General features: G+C 47.7%; 1 protein-coding gene across 3 annotated transcripts; it reads right to left on the minus strand.

The window, feature by feature from the left end:
* Nucleotides 1-957: 957 nt before the first annotated feature.
* On the minus strand, nt 958-16,885 carry IRF6 (interferon regulatory factor 6). 3 transcript variants are annotated; one of them, XM_029228157.1, is made up of 8 exons: nt 16,725-16,885; nt 12,032-12,208; nt 8,276-8,480; nt 7,128-7,256; nt 4,510-4,653; nt 3,056-3,448; nt 2,223-2,341; nt 958-1,568 (listed from the first exon to the last, which is right to left on the minus strand). In XM_029228157.1, exons 2-8 carry the CDS (start codon nt 12,203-12,205, stop codon nt 1,344-1,346), a joined length of 1,389 nt encoding a protein of 462 aa, XP_029083990.1. In that variant the 5' UTR covers nt 12,206-12,208; nt 16,725-16,885; the 3' UTR covers nt 958-1,343. The 3 variants fall into 3 exon arrangements, with proteins under 3 accessions (XP_029083990.1, XP_029083988.1, XP_029083989.1); XM_029228155.1 differs by having other exon boundaries at nt 16,639-16,885; XM_029228156.1 differs by lacking the exon at nt 16,725-16,885 and adding an exon at nt 12,750-12,793.
* Nucleotides 16,886-19,335: the final 2,450 nt, after the last annotated feature.

The following is a 19,335-nucleotide window of genomic DNA, read 5'->3' on the forward strand; positions in this document are numbered from 1 at the left end:
TACCATTTTTTAGCAATCAAGTATATTTATTTTTAATTAATTTATTATTTATTTTTGGCTGCGTTTGGTCTTTGTTGCTGTGCGTGGGCTTTCTCTAGTTGCAGCGAGCGGGGGCTACTCTTCATTACAGTGCACAGGCTTCTCATTGCGGTGGCTTCTCTTGCTGTGGAGCACGGGCTCTAGGCATGCAGGCTTCAGTAGTTGTGGCTCGCGGGCTCTAGGGCGCAGTCTCAGTAGTTGTGGCGCACAGGCTTAGTTGCTCCGTGGCATGTGGGATCTTCCCAGACCAGGGCTCGAACCCATGTCCCTTGCATTGGCAGGCAGATTCTTAACCACTGCACCACCAGGGAAGTCCCCAAGTATTTTTAATTAAGGTATGCACATTTGTACTTTTAGACATAATGCTATTGCACACTTAAAAGACTACAGTATAATGTAAACATAACTTTTATATGCACTGGGAAACCAAAAAATTTGTGACTTGCTTTATTGCAATATTCACTTTATTGCAGTGGTTTGGGACTAGCCCTGCAGTATCTCCGAGGTATGCCCGTATTTCAGTGGTGATAAGCTGAAAACCTGACAGCCAATTCTTCTACAGAATCCCTAAGCCTCTACATCAACGCCCTCCCCTTAGAAGCTCAGTTTGTGAGTTTTTACTCCACAGGCTGGGTGACTTTCAGACTTTGGCACCTACTTCTATTTAGATATCTAGCTTGGTTCCCAAGCAACCAGCCGGCGCCCCTCCCTCCCTCTTCCCTCATCGGGGAGCCAGCTTACTATACTAGCAGAACAGGTCAAACGGAGATCAATCCTGGACAAATCAGTGCTTGAGGGAACTTTAATGAAAGCAAAAAAAAAAAAAAAAAAAAAAAAAAAAAAAGTGGTACAAGAACAAGGCAGAAATGTTCTGTTCCAGGCAGTTTTGCCTTGTACAAGTAGAAGGAAGTCACTGAGTCAGAGTTTTAAAGCTGGCATTATTTCAGGCATCATTCCAACTCCTTCATTTTACAGTAATGAATCTGAAGCCCAGAGGCTAAATGACTTGGTTCAAGGTCACACCACTGGAAGCAAAGCTGCGGCTAGAACCCTGGTGTCCAAACTCCCAGGCCAAATCTCCTTCTACTACATTACACTACCGTGGGGAGGTTTAAAAAAGAAAGGGAAAGTATGAAGGGTGATTTTTCCATAAATTAAATCAACTTTAAAAGCTAGGCATATTTGGAGAGTCAGAGAGTACTAATATTGTTAGAAAGAAGAAAGGTTTAAAAGCTGGTTAAATCTAATAAAAAATATCCATATGTACAATATTGTAAAAAAGAGAAGGAAGATGGCATTCATGATTACTGGGCTGGCAGGGTAGGGGACAGTTGCATGCTGGGGGTGGGCTGCATGGGCTGCCAGCTTTCCTGGGTTTGCAGGATGCGGTACAGCTGCTTCAGCTGAGCAACAATGTTATCCTTGATGTCTGGAGTTGAGATCTGCAGGCGGACACTGCCACTGTCAAAGGATCGTGTGAAATCACCAGAAAACATCTCATAGATCATCCGAGCCACCACTGGAATGACCTGTTCAGGACACAGAGCACACAGCTATCCACTGAGGAAAGGGTATTTTTAAACAGCAGGAGGGGCCCAAGATTGACGGAAGGACCAGTGAGGCTGTGGGGAACCCACCACTTTAATGTCTAGATACAGACTATGCCTTCATCTCTCTGGACCATCCTGCCAAGGTTCGCTTTAGAATTTGGTTCAAATGAAGGTAAAGAACCTAGAAGTAGCATCCCATCACATGCCTAAATAAATAACTGCTTATTTAGCAAGACTTTTACCCGAATTTCGTCTACTGCCTGTCTTGATGCACAAATCCACAGCCAAACCCAAGTGGTCTTGCTGCCATTTTCCAGAATGAGAACACGTTCTTAAAAGTACCTCAAAAGGTTTTTCTAAAAGAGCAAGAAAGAGTCATATCCTGTTAGGTTTCAGCAAGACTCTAACGTCAGTAAGAGAATAAGGTCTCCCCTGAATCAGTCACTTGCTTTGAGGACACTGTATTCTCCAGCCTGGTCCTACTGTACAACGTACAAAGCTCAAGTTGCTACATCTGATGGGATTAAAACCCACAGAGGCTGATGGATCCTCACTCAGGGCTCAAGCCCAGACCTAGGGGCTAAAGCATTGATAAAAAGGCAAAGAGTTGTTGACACATTATTATCTCCTCACCTGAACCAAGATGAGTTTCCTTTCCTGAGGTTTCCCATCTGGCCATTCTTCCCCAAAGCATAAGTAGATCTCAAATGGTGGCTGTTTCTCTATCTGTCCTTTCTGGTGGGCAATGAGATCTGCAGAACATGGAAGAGCATGGAGTTTGGGGTACTGGGTCATTCCACACCTACTCAGTAAACACTTTCTTTTATACTGTCCAGAATAGTAGCCACTGGCCACAACATGTGGGTACTGAATTTAAATTCATTAAAATTAAATAGTTCCTTAGTCACATTAGTTACATCTACATACTCAATAGCCACATGTGGCTAGTGGCTACCACATTGAACAACATAAATATAGAACATTTTCATCATTTCAGAGAGTTCTATTGGACACCGCTTAAACCAGGCTTAGGGTTCAAATCACATTGGAAAATTCACATCTCAGTGCTCTCCCTAAATATGTCTGCTTGAATCGGCCGTGCAAACATGTCCCAAATGAGAAGAGTATATGTTTTGCTGATCATGATGAACAGGGTCACCTTCCAAAGTTAAGGATAAGCTGGTAGAATGTGGGGAGCAATAACAAGGCTGTCTTCTTCTTCTGCCAATAAAGGAGCCATAACCACCTAAAACTGGCTTCAAATGCACAGCTTTGGAGTGGAACACCCTTCTTTGTTGCCCAGGTCACTTTTATTTTTCAGAATCAAGGTCCCCTTCTACCGTAACTTCCTCCAGAAGAAATTGTTTGGTTAAGATCTTTGCAGAGATAGGAAAGGGGGGCAGGAAGGGGGAAGACGTACTTGCAGGGAGCAGTTCCCACCATCAATGGTCTGAAAAGAGACTCACCACTAAGGAACGTTTCCAGACAAAACAGTTTGACCTTCTTTTGTCTCTCGATCAGGTTGGGGGCAACAAGCGATGGGGCACATGGCCCAGACCAGTACACCTTGCACTGGCACAGCCTGATAGCATAGATGGCATGACCGCTGACCTCCAGGATCAGTCCTCTGTCCATGACGTCTAGCAGTTTGCTGGTGAACAGCTTCTGCTTCTCATTGGTGATGTGCTCCGGACCTGGGAACTTGACCTGTTCCAGGCTGACGGGACCAAAGAGCTCCTCCTGGTCAGGCATGGGACCCAAGTCTCCATAGAAGAGCCTGCAGCCCTGGGGGTTGCTCACCGTCATGGTCTGTGCATACTCCTTCCCACGGTACTGAAATTTGATGTCCAGGTCAGTCACTGCAAGGTGAGGGGGGACAGTGAGAGTCCTGCTCTGCTGCTCTGCCCATCCATCCCTAGGACTCATGCAAGTCCATCAAGATCAAGCCACCTTTCAACCAGCATTCAGGAAGGCCATTGCCATAGTTATCCTTCCTGTAACAAAGGGAGACATCAACATATCCCTGGAATATTCACTCAAGAGGCTGCCTTGAAGCAAATAGCTCAAATTCCATCTATACTGTCACTGTTCAGTCACCACACCCTAACAGCTAGAATTTCTCCAACCAAAGTTCTGGGTCCTGGTCTCCCCATTTTGTACTGACTGAGTCTTTACATCAATAGGCATTGGAAGGAGCTGAAAACTAAGGCAGCATCTATCTGGTTTGTGTATCATTTTTGACTCACTGTTTAAAGAAACCAGAGGAACAATAAGAAATACCAAGGCATATTTCTGAAAATTACACAGATGAGCACACACTGTTGATATGTTCTAATAATATACCACAGAAGGACACAGTTCACAACAAAGTAAATTTTCAACTCAGCAAGTGTCCACTGAATCCTATAGGTCTTATCAAAGCTATCAGCCTCTTGGACAAAATGCTAGTACTCCCCTGGCACCTCCCCTACCATATGTAGTGTGAAAGGGAGGTGCAATGACAATGATTCTTCACTGAGATCAATTTGTACCCAATTCAGAAAGAGATTTTCTCTGGGTCCTAAAGTCCCTCAAAACCCAAGAGCCTCCTTGACCAAATCCACAGTCATTAACTTCCCCAACCCACAACTGACCTTGTCCTCAAATCCCCTGGGCAAACTGATAAACCCAGGCCTTCCACCCACCTAATAGGTGAGTAACCTAGAGCTGCACAGCACCAATCAGAGAACCCCCATGGGCAAGTAGGTATGGGCTAATGTTTCTTTAGTTCCTGGTGACTCACCAGCCAGCCAGGAACCAGACACAGAGGCTGCCTGGGGGACTATTCTATACATGGCAAAGAAATGGAGGCAGAAGGTGGGGCAGGAAATGGACTGTAATAGGAGCTGAAGATCCAGCTAGAAAATCAAGGCTCACTTACTTGGGAGAGAGCTGATCCACAGCTCTGGAGAGCTATAGAAAGGCTGTATAGGTGCCTGGGGTACTTCCATCTCCAGAGGTTCCGTTTTGGGCCACACTGCTTCGGGGCTGCAGTTGCCCACACTGGCTGGTGCTATGGGAGAACCTAGAAAAGAAGGATGTGGGTGAGCAGGCAGGAGCACCACACGTGCATATCACCTGGGTCCGAAGCTCTCAAATCTAAAAGGTCCAACACTGGACCACAACTCAGTGTGGCAGCCCATCAGTAATTCCCCCAACAAACACCAAAAGAAATAAGGTTCCCCTGCTTCTGCTTCCTAATCTTATTAGTTCTCTCATAAACTCATAATTCTGAAAACACGCATTTGCTGCTGATTAAAAGACACGTGGGTACTCTCTGGGGTTAAATCAGAACAGGCATGAATGAGAGATTCCCTGTTACAAAATTTGAACCCAGCGATTAAACAGAAACTGGTTGTCTTCCATAAAATGAGCTCAACTAAATTGATTGATTAGCTTCGAATAAGTGTTAATGTATAGAAATTCCTTTAAAAACAAACACATACTTTTTTACATGCATGAAACATCTGGAAGGATACTCAAGAACCTGGAAAGATCTGTCTCCTCCAGGGAAGGAACTGTTCAGACAAGTTAGAAGGAAAACCTTTCAGCTGATTTCCTTTTTGTACCATTATGAATTTTAAACCATGTAAGAGTATTACTTATTCAAAAGTATCCAGTTAAAGCTTTTAAAAGAGAGAATGAAAAACACATCCTATATCCCTGCTATTGTCAAAGTTGGCTCACTCCAAAGTTTACAGATTTTTCCTCCTAGCCTCACCTTTTAAGCATCTATTCTTCAACAATTCTTCTTCCTCTGCCCAACAGCTCTGAAATCACAGAGGTTAAGGTTTCTTTGACCCTTTGTGTACGAGTCTGGTTATATCTATGTATTTTACTTTTTTATTTTTAATATATGTTCACATGTTTCCATAAAGGATCCAAAGTGGCCCATAACATAAGGCCACACAACATTAGCTTTAAAAAAACATGAGGGGGGGCTTCCCTGGTGGCACAGTGGTTGAGAGTCCGCCTGCTGATGCGGGGGACATGGGTTCGTGCCCCGGTCCGGGAAGATCCCACATGCCGCGGAGCGGCTGGGCCCGTGAGCCATGGCCGCTGAGCCTGCGCATCCAGAGGCTGCGCTCCGCAGCGGGAGAGGCCACAGCAGTGAGAAGCCCGCGTACCGAAAAAAGACATGAGGGGCTCCCGGGGCTCCCCACCTGGTGGCACAGTGGTTCAGAGTCCGCCTGCCGATGCAGGAGACACGGGTTCGTGCCCCGGTCCGGGAAGATCCCACATGCCGCGGAGCGGCTGGGCCCCTGAGCCATGGCCGCTGAGCCTGCGCGTCCGGAGCCTGTGCTCCACAACGGTAGAGGCCACAACAGTGAGAGGCCCGCGTACCGCAAAAAAAAATAAAAAAAAATAAAGGGAAATCAGGATTCTGGAAATGGGTTGCATCCTTTTAAGGGGTGAGAATAACAGAATGAGTCAGCCAAAGATTTGGGAAAGGATCTCACATTTCCAAATGTCCAAATCTTAAAATTGCACCAAGTGGGAATGTAGCTGTAGCAATATTAACCTGAGAGAGCTCTATGATCGTTGTCTTTACTCATCACTTGGTTGCAAAGTTATAAATGACAGGGTAAGTGAAGGAGGGCAAGTAGACAGATAAGAGTCATTTCCTGATTCTCAAGAGAAGGGGCATCACCTAGAGTAGGGTATTCCAAAATCCTACAGGAATCATCTTGATATACTAAATTTTCTAGGTGGCAAAAGTATCTCATTTGACCCTAGCAGCCAGATGGAACTTAGAAAAGTAGTGAAAAGCTACTCAACTGAATGCAAGTCATATGACTAGGAGCATGTCAGTGAAAAGTTCAAGCGAAAAAAAAAAAAAAAAAAAGTTCAAGCGAAGATGCTGTGGAAGAGCAATTCACCTTGTGTTTGAGCACCCTCAGAACGTGCAATGGGAGATGCAGTACCTGCTCTGTCTCACAGTGACCCTGCAACCTCTAAACTCATCTTTCCTGGGAAGTTGAATTCAAAAAGTCAATTTAAAAAAAAGATAAAAGTCTCTAGTAGATAAATTTTATCAGAGCCTAGTATTAAGAGCTGTAGAGCCACAAGTTTCCCATGATACAGCCTTAGCAGACGCTGTTAAGGTAGTGACAGAAAATTTATACCGAGGGAAATAGCAGAAGAGTTTGCCTACAATTCACGAAAATGATCTCTGCACTTGGCCTGAAGGAAATCACCAAAATTTATAACAGCTTGTGTATTTGTATGCGGGATTGAGAATGAATTTAATTTTTTAATTTCTCTGAATTATCACATAAGATTCAGAAGATGCTCTCTCTGCCTAGAAGCCACCCCACTGGGATAGCTATGCCTACGGAGTTCCTTTGCCTATGACTCCTACTTGCTAACAGACTGGCAGCCTGGTCACAGGGCCTGGTCGCTGCTGCCAGTGCAATGGTGGATATGGTGTCAACGGTTGCAAAATCAAAGCCCCTTACATCCTCTCCATGCCTTTGTCCCACCCCCCACCCCACTCACCATTGATGTTCAGGAAGGGGAAGGTGTCCTGGATGGGAACGTGGTGCTGTGACTGGTCCAGCTCATCTTCCTCATCTTCTTCATCCACATCATTATCTTTCTCATCCCAAGGAGCAGATCCAGTGGATCCTACCCGAGAAACAGACACACACAAAGGTCACAGGTGAGCCGCTCACCTTGCACTGTCATCCCTGCAGCTGACCCACTGTTCAAGCTAGGCACTGCCAGCACAGAGGCTCCTTGGGTTCACTGTGCACCCTCAATGCCAAAGAGTGGAAACCAAGGGTGTTCACCCCACTCCCAGCTCCTCCTACGGAGCCCCAGTGCAAGCTCTCATCCCCTCCCCTATCCAGGAGCTGCAGACCCTACTCCCTTCTCCTGGAAATCTTTTAATTCCTACTCTAAACCCCTTTCTACACATTAGCATCCCTTCTAAGGACCCAAGGAGCACAGCTTCTCTCCTTTGTAAGCTTAATGTGAAGACAGACCCTTCCCTCATGGCAGAGCCTCACTAGATTCACTGGAGGTCAAGTCTAAATAATCTGGCTCTTAGTCGGAACTTGCTAAACATTGAGTAAACATAGGGATCAGGTGGTATTCTCCTAGGAAAAATACCATACAAATTAAACGATCACTTACCCATCATTTATAAAGAGAACTTAATAGCCTTCATAATGTCATGCCAATTGATTCTTAGAACAGCCTTTGAAATACGCAGGAAAGATGAGAACCCAGATTTTATAGTGGAAGAAGCTGAGGCTCAAAAGGTTGAATGACTTGATTCAATGTCCCACAAGTAGTGAAATGGAAAGAACGAGGTTTATAACTCAGACCTTCTAAGTTTTAATCCCTCCTTCTTCTAAACTATCTGGCCTCTCTTCTCAGTGTTGAGTCCCAAGAGAAGTTATTTTTTTACAGAACTCAATACCCCCTCTTCTTTCTAATGCTTTACTGTTCCACTGGGTGGGCAGGAAGACTTTGCTGAGTTTATATCTTTTGTTCTCTGGGTTCTTTCTAGGGACAGGATTTCTTGCTTTACCAGTCTTCAACTTTGTAAGCGAGGCGACTTTCAAGTCAACTATCGCTTTAAGGGTCCAGCCCGGAACCTGGCACACTGTCCACCTTCTCCCCAGCAGCTGGGGTCTCACCTGGGTTAATGATAGAGCCCTGGGGCTGGGGGATGTCACACACTTGATATATCTTCACTGGGTTCATGGGCACCTCCTTGGTGCCGTCGTACATCAGGTTGAATTCCCTGCTCTTGTTGAGCGCACAGCGGAGCTGGGCCTTCCATTTAGCTGGGTCGGGGTCATCCACCCCTTCCTGGTACTTCCCTGTCTCCACAGCCCAGGCCTGAGGGATAGGAAACTGCAGTGAGTGCCTGCTTGTTGCCCAGGAACACTGGAAAGTGTGCCTGCCCTCCCTCATACAGACACAAATACACACAGCCCTGCCTGACCGCCCCATCACCCCAACTCCAATTTACAGAGACTGCAGCAGGAAACATCACGCTGGGGACCAGGCAAGGCAGGGCCTGAGAGAAATTAAGCCAAATGCAAATACAATATTTTAAAAAGAGGAGCCTCATCTCAAGTGCTTGTGCCAGCGTCATCTGTCAAGACTACAGTGGCCATAATGAAGGGTTGAAAATAAAGAAAAATCTGGAACAAATATACATCAAAATACTAATGGTAACTTTTGGATAGCAAGATTTCAGGTAATTTTGTTTTGTTTTGTTTGACTTGTTTTTCACATGAATTGCTTATATAATAAGAGAGAGGGAGATGGCGTATGATATGAAGAATTTAGGCTTGCTGTTCCCTCTCCCTTCAGTCTTGCATCTGATGCACAAAAACTGTTGAAACCAAGTACCTTTAGGAGTAGCGGACCATAGGAGGGCAGGAAGCACGCTCTGGGGGTTCAGCCTGCCTCAGTGGGAGGCTGAGGGCGTCAAGTCCTAATAAGCTCACACCACCTGCCTTTCCCTGCTTCCTCAAACTCCCGCATTGGGAACGTTTTGCTGGGAACACCAGTGGCTGGTGGCCTGGGCCAAAACCAGTGTGGCCCCGCCTCTCTGGTTTTCAATTTCCAGGTCTAACAGGCATTTATGTGTCTGTTCACGGGATATCAGCCCTCCCCCATTGTGAACGTATCTCAGATGTCTACACTTTCTTCAGGGCTTGTGACGTATGTGCTGGTGCAGAAAAGGGGGATGTCTTCTGCAGAGGACTCAAGATCAGGAAGTACACGGCAGCTTGTTCAAGTGGACAGGGCATATCGCTTGTCCAGTCCCAACTCCCCGCCTCCGCTCCTGAACGTAGACTACCTCCTCAAGCCGAAATGGAATTTTTCTGGCCCCATCCTTTGAGCTCTCTGGTCTCCCTCAGTCAATCCCTGCAGAGCCTCACAATCATGAGGAAGCTTCTCCCGATAGCCGAGCTAAATCCTTCTCCTCCAATTCACTCATTTCTTCTTATCATCTTCTCAGACCTGGGGGCTCCTCCACTTGATGTGCAGTATGGAATGAAGCAGTTTGACAAAGCTGCTGCCCTTGGGCACTCAGCAGGCTCCATTCCATCCAACCCCCTGTAGGGGATTTCAACCTCACCAGTCCCTAGTGTCGGAGAGGCACATCTCCAGTTGCACCTGGCAGTACCTGGCTGCTGCCTCCTCACGTTTTCCCCTCTCTTTGTTTGATCCTCCGTGCCCACTCCCCCTCTGGCCCCACCCAGCTGGCTTGGGCTGTGCTGACTTTGGCCCAGGTCTGCAAACTTTCTGTGGCTCCCTGAATCCCTGCCCCTGCACAGAGAGCAGCAAGACTAACACCCTGCTCACAGCACAGCCATCCCGCAGGGCCACTCAGATGATGCAGAGAACCTGAGCTTGAGGCAGCAGAGGGCGGCACCCACCACGTGGCAATCGCTGTGCTTTATAAACATCCCTTATTCAAACCCATTCTGAGTCTTGCTTCTGAGATTCTGGTCACTGGGCAGGTCCCTATTTCTCTTCCTAAAATGGACACAAGTCTCTGCATTTTTATGGCAATGTACGAGTCCCTTCCCATACACTGATTTCACTCAATTCTCACAACGATCCTGTGAGGCAGGCAAGACTAAAAGCCTCATTTTACTGAAGGGGAAGCTAAAGCCCAAAGAGATTATGTGACTTGTTCAAGACCACACGTGCAAGTGATGGTAGTAGGATCTGAAGCCAGGTCTTCCAGCTCCTGGTCAGGAGGGGTCGTCTGATAATGGGGGAGCTGATGGGCCTGGGTTCAAACCCTAACCCCACCACTTATTGGCCGTGTGACTTGGGCAAGTTACATAGCCCCTCTGAGACTCAGCTTTTGCATCTATAACATGAGGGTGCCGCCCCCCCTTACGGTGTTGTCGAGAAGCAAATGAGATAACGGACCTAGGGTAGGCAGCGGGCACCCACTTAGTGCTAGTCAGAACTGCCCACACCCCATATCCTGCCAAAGGCCTGTCAGAGCTTGGGATCTGTGAAAGCACCCTCACTCTTCTCCTGACACCCAGGCCCTCCCTTAGCATTCTGCAAACAGATACACAGATATAAGTAAGACAAAGCAGCTTCCCACAGCCAATTTTTCCTCAAGCCCTAAGCATACAGAACATTCTCACGAGTGGAGCTTTCAGGAACCAGCCTCCTCCCCCACGGCCAGCCACCACCAGGCACTTCAACAGCAAGTCCAGTTTCAGACCAAGGCCACAGCGAGAGGCCAGCTGGGCCAGGGCAGGCCCATCCCCCTCTGATGCCAGCTCCAGTAACTAGTGCTGATTTACAGATGTTTTCCTTACCACTTTCATGTCATTATTTAATTTTTACATTAAAAGCATTCATTTACTTTCTAAGTATTCACAGGCCAATTTTTTCTCTACACCCAATATAACTGAGTTGGGTGGGAAACAACTCTAAGTTGGCTCTCCTTTGAGGTATGAGCCCACATTTCCTGGCCCAGTCTCAGCAAGAACCTGGAGCATCAATCTTGAGGGGCTCAGGGTAGGGACTGGATTTCACTTCTGACTTCCAGCTTATAGTCAGGGAAGAAATGGGGAAACTCATTTCTCCGTGTCTTGGGAGTGCAGGAACTAAAGCTACTCATGAGATGGAAGACTGACCAGCACAGAGAAGCTGGTCTGGAGCAGAGGCACGGGCTCCGGAGTTACAAACCACATAATACCCCTTCCCACAACTAGCTTCCCACCTACTTCTGTCTTAGACTTTGGTTTCACTTACATTTTATGAAATGCCATGTGATTCAATCTTATTTTCAGTGAAGCAAAATAACTCTCACATCAGAGCTACTCTTCAGTTAAGAAAACATATTTGTAGAATAAAAACCTGTAATTAAATCGCCTTTCATTTTTAAGTGGAGGTTATGGATGGGGCAAAATGTTTTAACATCAAAAGAAAAACTTGCAAAGGGCCCTCGACACCCATGCTACAGGCTGTTAGGAGCCTGCTAACACTCAGTAGCTGTGCCCTGATCTGGACAGCCATTCCCGGGCCAGTGCAAGAGCCCTGAGCGAATGAAGGGTTGATTGCTGGCTGACCCTTGGGAGCTCTGGAACAACCACAGCATACACGCACTTACAGGAGTTTAGCCAATCGCACCTGGCAATCCCTTGGGATGTGAGTTAGTAGCTTTGACCAATGGGAAAGAATAAATGGCCTCAACCATAACAGACATGCCCCAACAAGAGAAATTACTATGCCTGCTAAGTTTGCCCCCGCCCCACATCATGAACATTCTCTTTGTTGCATCAGCATTTTGGATCTAGTACCTTCTTCAAGCCAAAATTGAAAACAGAAGAACAAAAACCCAGAAAGGTCTGAGAGAACTGGAAAACACTTCAAGTCAGATGGTAAAAGAATACCTTTACCTTGAAAATGGTATTTTCCTCCTCCTGTTGGGGGCTATGCCGGGTGGCATGTTTCCAGGGAATCTGGAAGCGTTTGGAGTCCCTATGTAGCCAGATGAGCCCAGGGTACAGGCCACTATCCACTTGGGCCACCAACCAGGGCTTCAGCCGAACTCTGCGGGGGTGGAGAGCCATGATCTGGGTTGGCGGGAGGGGGAAGAAATGGGGAGAGGAGAATTAGGCCAGCCCCTGGGAAAAGTTCCCAGCCACTGTTCCCATATGATAGAGCTACAGTTTCACTAGATTACAGCAAAGAAACTAAATATGGGAATAAACTGTGCCAGGTGGGGAAGAAAAGAAAACAGGTTAAAAGGTTCTTTTGATGCTTATTCCAAAGCCATTTATTTTTCATGCTCTAGCCAAATCAGACTTATCACGTAAGTAGATCACATTTCTTCTATTTAAATCCCGAGGCAGAAAAATAAAGAGATGATGTCACCCCTGCTGGAAAACAGTCCTTCCGCAAGTACCAAGGGAAGAGAAGAGAAACTGCTCTTTTCAATCTCATCTCGGGAGAAGAAAAAAGTTATGGAAACAGCAGGTATATAGGCAAGAACTTGAAGCATGCTCTCTTCTTAGACAACTAAGGTGAATGGGAATATTTTAGTAAGAAATGACAGCATCGTGATGAGAGAGAAGTAGGCGAGGGATGGTCCCTGGTTCCAAAGTCCTCACTTACATAGATGAGCAGGCAGTGTATCCACAGGGATCTGAGAGCTAGGCCTCAAGTCAGTTTTCCTTTCTCTGGGCCACCCAAATGCGGGGTGGGGGGGGTCTGAGCTGGTTATCCCCACGACAATCCAGTGTCTAGGAGAAGGCTTGGGAGCACTGGAGACAAAGTGTAAGAACTCTGCCCTGTATCTGAGTCTGGTAAAGCTAAGATGCCCTAGAATGATCAAATACCACAGTTCCTAACCCTATAGAATACTAAAACCAGTCATAAGACAAGCTCTGTACTGCTAGGACAGCCTCCTCACCTGGGTCTGTTTACCTCCCCACAGAGGCTGAATTGAACTGATTGGTTGCTGGAGCCAGCCTGGGTAAAGTCTGCAATTGATTCTCATAAAGGGCATAGCGTAGCAGATAACATTCGGTGGCAGCCAGCACTCACAGCGGGAAACAAAGGCCTGCCCAGATTGGGTGCCTAAAGGAAAAAGCAGTCACCGGAGAAGTGTTTGCCTGGGGTGTTGTGTTTAGATTTTTTGGCGTTCTCATTTCTCTTTGTTTTTACTTCAGGTGAGAAAGACAGGCCTGCAAAAGAACGTTCATTCAACAAATATTTGTCCGTCAGCTACTGTGTGACAAGGGCGACATTAGTTACTAAACACAATGTCCTCATCAGACTCCCTGAAGAAATCCACATTGGAATTGCTCAAACATCCACTGACCTGAGAAAAGGAAGATAAATTAAGTCACCTTCCCACCCAGAAAAATTCCCACCTGGATCGCGGTTCAGAAACCAAACCAGCTGAGTCAGCCGAAGGCTCCCCCTCGGAGGAACTTAGCTTAAGGGGTGGGTCCTAAGGCCACTTCTCTCCCCAGCCAGGCTCCCAACAAACGGGAAAACTCAAACCCAGCTCGGTCACTGGCACTTTAAGAACACGGCAGGACCTGCTCTCACCTGAGCCTTCTGACCCAATTACCAAATTCTGCAACTGAAACCTTCCCCCCTGGGAGCAGCTCACAGTGGGCAGGTGAGGTAGCACTCGGTATTCAAGTGCCGCCCACCCCCATGTTCTTGGCCTTGATGTAGATTGCTCTGTAGGACAGCAAAGTCAAGCTATCAAACCACAGAGAACATTTACCTTATAAGGAGGAGGGAATGCATATTCTCCCCAGGGCAAGTTCTAGCCTTCTCTTCCTCAGTCCTGGCCTGCGGGAAGGGGGATGGGGTAAGGGAAGAACAAAGAGAACAGGGAAATGGGCAGCAAGCTGGTCCACCTAGTGAGGGGCTTTCGAGAATTTCTGTTGCAATATTGGTCAGTCTTGTGTCGAGGCCTGGCAGACACGTGAAATCCACCTCTTGACAGATCATGGGCTTTGAAGAAAAGGGCTTATCCTAGTTGATCCACAGCACATCAAAAAAAAATTAAGGCAACCAGGCCAATGCAAGGAACTGCAGAGTGACGGGGAGGGAGAGGCAGCCGCCCTTAGAGGTCGATGACTAAGATCTAGAGCCCTGTGTTCTCAGCATTCTCCCAAGATGGCAGTACACAGGAGCAACGCTGCCCCAGCCTCCTCCTCCTCTATGCCCCACGTCCATCACAGCTAACCCTCTCCACCTTCTGAAAGTCCACCGAGATCTCCTCCACCAGCCACCCAGCACCTAAGACTATAAGAACAGGCAGAGAGGGAAACTTTGGAAGCAACCAAAATCACAGAGAAAAATATCTAATTAGACATTCATAGACTGCAATATCAAGTAGCCATTAACATCGAGGCATCTGAAGAATGTTTACTGGATTTGGGAAAATGTTTAAATATGTACTTAACGGGGGAAAAGGCATCATACAATATTGACTGTATAGTAGTATCTCCATCTTGTACCGTAACATGCACTTGTGTACATAAGCACTGAGAATTTTTGAAAAGGGAAAGAAATAATACATCGGTGCAACAAGAAGTTCTTAGTGGTTACCTGGTGATAGGGCTGTGGGTGAACTTTATACGTGCCTAAGTACTTTTATATACGATTCACATTTTCCTACAATGACATGTTTCGATTCACAACTTAAAAACAAAACACTACAAGTAGTATTTTTTTTTAACCACAGGAAGCTAAGACATTTCTTGGCCACTGGGATATATAAAAGATGATGGCCTTCAGCTAATGAAACCACGGTAACAACAATCCTCTATCTACATAGGCTTAACAGTTTTTACATGCGCTTTTATTTAACGTGTCTGATTTCATCCTCATAATGAAATTATCATCCCCATTGTTATCATCCCCATTTTACAGCTGGGTTAACTGAGGCACAGCAAAGTGTTTTATCTGGGGCCTGGACCCAATACTTCTCAGTCAGAGTGTGCTGTACCATATCCTGCCACTGCACCCAGCCTTCTAAGTCCCTCCCTTCTTCTATACACCAAGAAAGTAAATGAAAAATATCAACAAAGATCCAAGCAGCATGGAGGGCCAACGAAGTGGTTAGGGAGGAGACTGCATGACACCCACCCTTAAACACACCTAAGCCAGAGTTCTCTTTCAGAACACTCTCACCACCCAAATCCCAATGCCCACAGAACAAGCTTAGCCTAGTTTAACTCAGCTCTACTCAGCTCTGGTATCTCTAGCTGCCATCACAGCAAAATTCAAGGCCTGTGTCTCCAACAGGTATTCAACTAGCCAAAGAACAAAGATTTAACCCATCCACTCCCCTCATACTGGGCACTGAGCAGGGACACTATCAACCTCCCCAAGGCATAAACCATCCTCTCTCACACCCCCATTCCAGGAAACAGGTCCCCTACAAACACCTGTACTGCCACCTCTGCAGCCCCTGCCCAGACTAGTTTCCAGGAACACGGCCACTCCAAAGCCAAGATTCAGTCGTCAATGGTTTTGCTCAGAGTAAAACACACACCCTCATTTCTTGCAGACAGGCCTCAGGCGTGGTCCTGCTTTTTCCCTTCCTCCTGGAGAGACCTGAAATGCCATCTTCCAAGTTCCCCAGTCTTTCCTCCATTTAGTTTAGCCCTGTTTAGGGGTAAATTCTGGACCTCTAGCCATAATTCCCACGCCCTGCCTCCCTGCTTGATTGAAGTTGGGGGCTGGAGAGAGGGAGCTACAGGGTATAGGTGCTGCTGTCACGCATTATACAAACATCGAAAACTACTCTCCTGGGTCAGCACCAGCCTTCACCAACCCCTACTCAAACGCCTTCTTCCTCTCCCTTCCCTGGCTTCCACTTTTGACATCCACGAAGAGAGCAGGGCTGGGGTAGGGATGACTCCTTTAACACACAGCAGGCTCCCTGTAAACAGTGGCACCCTGGGCCTGCTTTCCAGTCTGGCCTGGAAGACTTTCCCCACTTCTCTATACCAGCCCTCCAGCCCTTTCAGGCGAAGAGGGCCTCACCCCCAGAGCAACCACGCCCGGCGCCACCCTCGCCAGCAAGTAGCTTAGCTACTTGGAAATTCACGGGTGTCTCTCAGTCCCAGGGCAGGGGTCTGACTCTGCTAAACAAATCCCAGGAGAGGAAACAAACTGGCTAAAGTTACTGGCCGCCCCGACGCGCAATTTCCCAAAACACCCACCAAGATCAAGGGCCGGCCGGCCTGGGAAATCCCCTCTTCGGGATCCAGGGGCCTGCGGAGCGGTGAGCTGGGAGGACCAGCGTGGTGGAGGAGCCTTAGCGCTCCCCGACAGTTGGTGGGTAGGGGCCCGAGAGCCGCACATTCCAGTTGGGCGGGAGGGAAAGGGAGTCGACAGAAGTAGGGGGTCGGTAAGGGCCCAGCGCCCCCGGGCTAGGACCGCCCGAAAGCTACCTGAAGCAGAGCGATGGGCACCCAGCCCTAGAGGGTATCCCCAAACAAACAGATGTCCTTAAGCAAGCTTTCCTCACCCCCACAAACTCTGAAGGGGACGCTTCTTCACCGGCGGGCGTGTCCTCCCTCCCTCAAGCGAGGCTCCAGACGTTGGCGCCCCCACCTTTCTTCAATCCGGCTGCCAGAAGCGAACGTCCCTCCGAACCAAGTCCCCAGTTAGGATCACCCGTCGCCACTGCTCTCCTCGGCCGGTTGGGCAAGCAACACCTGGCTCTGCGCAGGTAGGGACTGCAGGCTCCGCTCCCAGTCCCACACCGGCCCTCACCTTCCCCGCCCAGGTGAGCCAAGCTCACGTCAGCACCTCGCCTCGGGACGCCGCGGACCCATCTGCCGCCCGGCCACGCCTCCCAGGTGTGGCCACGCCCCCATGCGTTCAGGATTGGCGGGTTGCGAGAAATATGATACTCTGTGTTCCTGGGCAGCCCAGGCCCCCCCAGCCCCTTCCCCACCGCCCTCCCCCACTTCTAATCCGGGCTGAGAAAATTCCGGGACTGGGGTCTAGACCTGACCCCTTGGGGCTAGTGGTCTTCTGAACTGGAAGCGACTGGAAGGAAAAATAAGTCGAAAAGACTTAGATCTAAGTCGAGAAGGTGCCTCCCTTCCTTCATGCCCCATAATCACCCTGCGGTATGGAGACGGTTAACTACAAATAAGGATTCAGAGATTCTGGGTTGGCCCTAATACCTGTGGGCCTGTATAAGTGGAGTGGGGTATTGGGAAGGGACTCAGGACACTTGGTCCCTTCTGAGGGAAGCCCTGTGTCTTACAGGGCAGGAATTCTGCCTTCACTCTGCCTTTTACCCCTATGACCCTGAGTGAGTTGCTTAGCTGCTCAGTTTCAGTTTCCTCATCTATTCAATGAGAATAATAGTCCTGCCTTTTCCAAATACTATCAGGTAATGATTAAAAGCATGGCCTCTGGAGCCAACTACTGATATTCAAATCCAACTGCATCAGTTACTACAGACTTGGGCAAGTTTTTTAAGCTGTCTGGGCCTCAGTTTCTTATCTGTAGAAGGAGGTAAATAATAGTACCCACCTCAAAGGGGCGTTGCGGGCATTCAAAAAATTACTTCATATAAAGTGCTTGGAACAGTATTTGGCACTTTCCAAGTGCAGTATAAATACCATTTTTATTGGTGTGAGGATAAAAAGTACCATATTGGCATTGCCTCATGGAATAAACAGACATCTACTGTTACGTGAAATTCAAGGCCTGTATGTCCCCTAACAGGTGCTTGATAAAAGTTCCCTCACCTTTCCCACTGCAGAGAACTCCAGCCCATGTAAAGTGCATGCTTACAGTGAGCTGTGTACTAGCACATGAGATGTGGAAGCACTAGGCTGTCACAGGTAAGAAGGGGCATAAGCAGGGTACTTAGGTTTTGGAGTTTAAAGCAATGAGTTAGAGACCATGATGGAGTAGTGTTATGACTGAATTATGTCCTCCCCAAATTCAGATATTGAGGTCCTATAACCTGCAGTATCTCAGAATGTGATTGTGCAATACTGTGGACTTGATTCCCAGTCCCAACTCAGCCTAGTGACATAGCCGGCAAAGGCCTGGGAAGGCAGCAAGGCCGAGATCCTGACTCAGGCAGCCTCTGTCTCAGCCACTGCTTGTGGCCACTCTGCCCTTCACTTAGGGGAAGGGGAGGGCTATCTCATCAGCGCAGCCAGTCTGTTACTGCTGCTGAGCTTACCGGACAAGCCAAATCTTCCATCTAGCCGAGGGCTGGGCTCCCGAGACCAAGCAAACAGTCCACTGCAGGTGTGTGTGATGGAGGAAGACCACCAGGGAGTGTCATTTGAGGGGAGCCAAAAGCCCAGTGGCATACAAGTATGAGTGCACACACGGACATTCACTTTTCCAGTAGCTGAAATTACCATAACTAAGGTGATTTCTTAGTGACCTTCTTTGGAAGACACTTTTTTTTTTTCTGCTCTGTGTGGCTTGTGAGGATCTTAGTTCCCTGACAGCCAGGGATTGAACCCCAGGGCCACATCAGTGAAAGCTCTAAGTCCTAACCACTGGACTGCCAGGGAATTCCCTGGAAGACACATATTTTAGAATCAGAAAATTTGAGCTGGGAGGGCCCTTCAAATCCTCTAGTCTCGGGATGAAACTGGCTTAGAGATATTTGTTTGACCCACACGTTTTTTGGTTTTTTTAATTTTTTTTATTTTTTGCCTACATTGGGTCTTCGTTGCTGCACATGGGCTTTCTCTAGTTGTGGCAAGCGGGGGCTACTCTTCATTGCGGTGTATGGGCTTCTCATTGCGGTGGCTTCTCTTGTCGCAGAGCATGGGCTCTAGGCACATGGGCTTCAGTAGTTGCAGCACACGGGCTCAGTAGTTGCATCATGCGGGCTCAGTTGTTGTGGTTCACAGGCTTAGTTGCTCCGCGGCATGTGGGATCTTCCCAGACCAGGGCTCGAACCCGTGTCCCCTGCATTGGCAGGAGGATTCTCAACCACTGTGCCGCCAGGGAAGTCCCCCACACAGTTTTTTAAACATTGGGAGATTTCACATAAACATCCAGATCCTTAGCATCTCTTGAAGAGTCAAATGCTCTGGACAGCCTAGGTCAGCATTTCCAACAGGCAACAGCTGCCCATTTAGAGAGAGTCTACAGGTAGCAGTCAGGACAACCCCATCATATTGGATTCACTCATTTACTTTAATCTCCCAATTCTGTAGGCATATGAGTTTGC

Source organism: Monodon monoceros, unplaced genomic scaffold (assembly GCF_005190385.1).
Source record: "Monodon monoceros isolate NGI ecotype Baffin Bay Population unplaced genomic scaffold, NGI_Narwhal_1 Super_Scaffold_18, whole genome shotgun sequence".
Lineage (NCBI taxonomy): Eukaryota > Metazoa > Chordata > Mammalia > Artiodactyla > Monodontidae > Monodon > Monodon monoceros.

Excerpts from the sequence above, each read along its gene's own strand:
- IRF6 (XM_029228157.1), bottom strand. The coding sequence starts at position 12,205 with ATGGCTCTCCACCCCCGCAGAGTTCGGCTGAAGCCCTGGTTGGTGGCC. Across the intron at positions 2,342-3,055 it reads TCTGGAAACGTTCCTTAGTG|ATCTCATTGCCCACCAGAAA; the intron begins GTGAGTCTCTTT and ends CATGTTCTGCAG. Across the intron at positions 1,569-2,222 it reads GGAAACTCATCTTGGTTCAG|GTCATTCCAGTGGTGGCTCG; the intron begins GTGAGGAGATAA and ends TGTCCTGAACAG.